This window comes from Propithecus coquereli, unplaced genomic scaffold (assembly GCF_000956105.1).
Source record: "Propithecus coquereli isolate 6110/MARCELLA unplaced genomic scaffold, Pcoq_1.0 Scaffold20, whole genome shotgun sequence".
Taxonomy (NCBI): Eukaryota; Metazoa; Chordata; class Mammalia; order Primates; family Indriidae; genus Propithecus; species Propithecus coquereli.
In genome coordinates, this window is record NW_012144967.1 from 13,808,928 (window position 1) to 13,814,191 (window position 5,264).

Genomic DNA, 5,264 nt, shown 5'->3' on the forward strand with positions numbered 1-5,264 from the left:
GTTGCTGTAAGCTATGCTGACACCACAGCACTCTAGTCCCGGTGACCGAGCGAGACTCTGTCTCAAAAGAAAAAATAAAAATACCAAGAACAAAAGTCTAGGACAGCATTCGAAATTCTTCCACTAAACTAGGGCTGAAATGCTAGATTTCCTCCCAGTGGGTAGCACTCACAACTCACCTGAGTGACTTTCCCTTAGAATCTTCCTTGCCTCAAAGTTTTGGAGTGGTAGGACCCATGGCTCTTCTTTCTGTGCCAGCTGGGAGATTACATTTGGTCTAGAAATCCTGCCCAAGAAGGTAAACATAGGATGTGATTCTGAGCCAGGCTTGACCCAAATCCAAGCCTTTCTCCTTCCATAGGTAGGGGAGAACACCAGGGGAACTCTAATGTGTGTTTGGTCTTATTAAACAGGCAGCCATGGTAAAGTGATAAAACAGGGCGATCTCCCCAGAAGGCTAAGACAAAAGCCCTTTTCCTCCCATTAAAAACAAAATAAAACAAAACAAACCAGACTCCAGTGATAGAAACTCTAGAGTAAGCACAATAACTCATTTCTAAGAGCACAAAGCTAAACTCATGTGGAGAGAGAATTTTATCAGAAACAAAGCTGCCCTGACTTCACTCTTAGAAAGAATCAAGGAACTTAACTATAATGTTGGGCTTTAAAATTTTTCCCAGAAGAGAAATAGTGGATACAGCCATGAGAAAAAGACAAACACTTGCTAAGAAGAAAAAAAATAGGCAAAGAAAATGAATAGGCAATTGACAAAAGAAAAAAATACAAGCAGCCTATAAATGTATGAAAAACCTTTAACCTCACCATTAACCAAAGTAATTCAAATTAAAACAATGACACATTTAGGCAACATGAGTATAGTGTAGAGGTAATGAATGCAAACTCAGAAGTCACACTGCCTGGGTTTGAATCCTAACCTGCCTCTTACAAGCTGTGTGGCCTTAGAAAAATTACTTTGACTCTGTGTCTCAGTGTCTTCATTGAAAAAATAGAAATAAGAATAAGATCTACCTCACAGGGTGGTTGTGAGGATTAAGTGGTAAGTCCTCAATAAATGTTAGCTATCATGGTTACTTTGCCCAGACTCTTAAACTGTAACACCCACTGTGACAGGTAGCATATAAAGAAACGGACACTTTGATATCGTGCTTGTGGGAATAAACAAATTGATTCAATCTTCTTGGAGGGCATTGGCAAAGTATTAAATACCTTAGGTCTGTATCTATTCTTTGACCTAGCAATTCTAATTCTAAGGAAATGATAAGATTATACTTTAATAAATAAGACTTTAAAAAAAAACAATTAGGTAAAATACGTTCATCACAACACTGGTAAACATGTGGAAATGACCTAAATGTCCACAACAAAGGAATAATTATATTTGGTTGAGCCAAATGAAACTCTTAATTTTATAGGTAAAAAAAATGGTCAAATATGATTCAGTCTAATATCCTACTTCATACAACAAAGTAATATTATTCCATACAACAAAATACTAGGTGGTTATTTTAAGTGATGTACAGAAAGATATTTATTGTCAAAATATATTCACAACACAATGCATAAGAAAGGATATACTACTGAATGTATAGTATAATCCCAATATTATTCTTTTATGTATATTTTTGTAAATTTTATATATGCTTAGAAAAAGGCTGGTAGGATAGTAACTCTTCAGTTGCAAGATTAGGGATGACTTTTGTTTTCATTTTGCTTATCTTTTTCTTTCTCTCTTTTTTTTGAGATAGAGTCTCCCTCTGTCACCTTGGCTAGAGTGCAGTGGCATCACTGTAGCTCACTGCAACCTCAAACTCCTGGGCTCAAGTGATTCTCCTGCCTCAGCCTCCCAGAGTGGTAGGATTACAGGCATGAGCCACAGTGCCCAACCTGTCTTTTTCTTTAATGAGCAAATATTACTTGTTTAATAGATATGAAGTAAAGCAGGAAGAGGAATAGCCATGGTATTTTAGAAAGAACACTAGAAGGTGTTTATTTTCAAGTGACAGACAAAAACACTATAGGGACAGCTCCTTCTTTTCCACAAAGACCTGGGTTGGACTCTCACCTCTGCCACTTAACTTCTGAGTCTCAGTGTCCTTAGCTGGTAACACATATATCAAAAGGTTATAGTGAGATATTAATAAGATAATCAATATCAAAGACATCTGCAAACCATAAAGTGTCATAAAGATAGAAGTCATTCTTTTTCTGCCAGGGAGGCAATAATTAATCTCACAGAGGTCTGGAGCTCTAAGAACCCAACATCCCAGAGACCACTCAGAGCTAGACCCTCTCAAAATATCTAAGTCTTAAATCTAAAGAAGAGTAGTGGCCTGGTGTGGCGGCTCATGCCTATCATCTCAGCACTTTAAGAAGTCAAGGTGGGAGGATCTCGCTTGAGCCCAGGAGTTGAAGACTGCAGTGAGCTGTAATGGAGCCACTGCACTCCAGCCTGGATGACAAAGCAAGATACTCTCTCTTAAAACACGACAAAATACATAAAGAAGAGTAGCATCCTTACCCTTTGAGAGCCCATTCCTCTAACTGTGCTGGGTGGCATCCCTGAAGAGGATTCTCTAAGCAGTGTCCAGGTAATCCGCTCTTCCCTGAAGTCCCCAGCCACATCATCAAGGGTCATCAGTTCCTAAAGCAAGAGACCTCAATATGCATCAGTAGCTCCCTAGATATTCTCACCATCGTTTGAAAACCAAATGATGGCCCCCAGTATACCCAGACAAACCTCCCCTGAGGTTTAGGACAGCCCTGAGGAGAATTCTGTCAACCACAGGAGGATTGCTTCTCTTGTCCTGTTTTTACATGAACTTTCCCTTGGCCAACTTTCCCACCACTAAGAAAGGCCTGGACCTCCCAAACACACCTACAGAACCCTCAGTCTTTTGGATACATCGACTTTTTGAGGAACAAATTGTTCATGATGAACAAGATAAACAAAAGAGTTTACAGATATAATTTGATTTCTGGAAAGCTTTTGATTCTCTCCAACTACATTTTCCTCAGTAAACTAGGAAATCGTGGACTTAACTATACTCATATTAGTTATGAGAACAGCTGACTCTTCTTGGCTTATAGATTTGGGGTCAACCTCAAGGGACAGACTATGCAGAACCCCAAACGGAACTGTGCTAGGTACCAATCTACTTCAAGGTTTCATGGAGTCAGAAAAGAGACTTAAAAAGACATGGATTTTAAAAAAGGACACAAATAGGTTGTAAAAATAAGTGAAATTCAATGGGGATAACACAAAACACAACCCTTGGGGGCCGAAACCAATCATTAATAATTTATAAATTGACAGCAGTTTCATGAAAAAATTACTTTTTGGGAGGGTGATCAGAGTTGATTCCCTTTTTGGCACCAGGGACTAGTTTCATGGTAGACAATTTTTCCACAGGCAGGGTGGGGGAGGCGGTGGGGAGGTTGTTGGTTTCCAGATGCTTCAAGCGCATTACATTTACTGTGCAGTCAAACCTCTCTGCTAATGATAATCTGTATTCGCAGCCGCTCCCCAGCGCTAGCATCACCGCCTCAGCTCCACCTCAGATCATCAGGCATTAGATTCTCACAAGGAGCACAAAACCTAGATCCCTCACACATGCAGCTTACAGTAGGGTTCGCGCTCCTATGAGACTCTAATGCCGCTGCTGATCCCACAGGAAGCAGAGCTTATGTGGTGATGCAAGTGATGGGGAACGGCTGTAAATACAGATGAAGCTTCGCTCTTTGCCTGCCGCTCACCTCCTGCTGTGCGGCCGGTCCTAAAAGGCCACAGACCTTACCAGTCCATGGCCTGGGGGGTTGGGGACTGCAGGATTACTGAATGGATCATTAATTCATTCAGTAATTACTATGATGCAAGGCATTAGGAGTCACAAAGAAATATGTAAGATAATGGTTTTTCTCTTAAAGAGTTTCCAGTAGAAACCAACACAAGTCTACCAACTGAATGACCACCCGCTACAAAGAATTCTGCACTTCAGTGGAGGAAGAACCAGACTGGGGTGAGGAGGTTTTACTCTTTCACATCTTGTGTCCCACCAATCAAAGCACCTGTTTCCTACTAGAACACACACAAGCACACACACACAAAACTTTTCACAGAAACATATGTTTGCAGACATTGCCATTGGTCATTTATAAAGTATTAAGTTTTTAAGGACCTAAAGACTGTAGGAACATATTTCATCTCTTTGTTTTAAAACCTTAAGAAACAACAACAATGTCATTAGGAAGTAATTGTAATAAGGGTTTTGAGTATAAATTTTAGTGCTACATTCCTTACAAAACACAACTGCAGGGCTCACTTGCAGAAGACAGAGCAATTGAGGGGGGGCGAATTCTTGGCCACGGTTATAGAAACCCCGTTTCCCACCCAGCCTCCTTTCCTCTGTACAGGTGACCTCAAAGGCCCCACAGCACTGAGGTGCTGTGACTAAGTGCCATTGTGAGAGGCCCCGGTTTGTTCCCTGCGTTTATTAATAGGAACATGACTGCACGGGTGGGGCCGACACCCGCTCTTGCTCGTGGTGCTGCAGGCCCTAATCGGGGGGCAGCGGTCAGAGGGTCAGAAAGATAAACTGAACCCGGCGACCACCACAGAGGATCAAGAAAATTAAGAGGATGAGTTATCCAGACGACGGTTCAGAAGTCACAGTTACTTATCCCCACACCTCAGCAAGACCCCGGCGCTCCGAAAGCCGAGCGCAGGACCCCAGCAGAGAAGGGGGTGGCGGGCCAGCCACTCCACGCCCCCTCAGCAGGGCGCTGGCTGCCACCGCAGTCTCCCCCACTGAGTCACTCACCGCCCCAGGGCCCAGCGGGGATGGAGCAGGAAGTGAGAGTCCTCCACCGCCGAGCCGCGCCCGGCCCGAAACGTAGAGGCGGTCCCTCCCAGAACCCGACCGGGATTCGTGACAGGGCTGAGGGGACACAGGTGGACTCTGCGTTCGACAGCCCGGAGCCGGAAAACACCGCCCCTGGCATCTTGCCATTGGCCTTTCGGTTTCCATGGCTAGGAGTCTTCCTTGTCCATAGGCTGGTTGAGCTGTCAATCACTGCCGAGCCTTCTGGGAAATGTAGGCCCGAGCAAGACCTCAAAGGACTCGGAGTCCCGGGATGCCCAGTTTCAAGCGGTGACAAGTGCTAAACCCAATTCCTGAGCGACCGGACCCTGAAAATCTCCTCTCTGGAGCTGAGGGCGGGATCCAAATGCTGTATCCCCAGAATGG

At 43.5% G+C, this 5,264-nt stretch overlaps 1 protein-coding gene across 1 annotated transcript in view; it reads right to left on the minus strand.

Annotated features, from left to right (window-relative positions):
• Nucleotides 1-5,003, minus strand: part of ZNF774 (zinc finger protein 774) — a 7,020-nt gene extending 2,017 nt beyond the window's left edge. The window contains exons 1-3 of the mRNA XM_012643720.1: nucleotides 4,839-5,003; nucleotides 2,540-2,662; nucleotides 180-286 (exon numbers count right to left, since the gene is read on the minus strand). Of these exons, the coding sequence (XP_012499174.1) occupies nucleotides 180-286; nucleotides 2,540-2,646 (214 nt within the window). The 5' untranslated portion in view covers nucleotides 2,647-2,662; nucleotides 4,839-5,003. The remainder of the gene's footprint in view (nucleotides 1-179; nucleotides 287-2,539; nucleotides 2,663-4,838) is intronic.
• Between the last annotated feature and the right edge of the window lie 261 nt (nucleotides 5,004-5,264).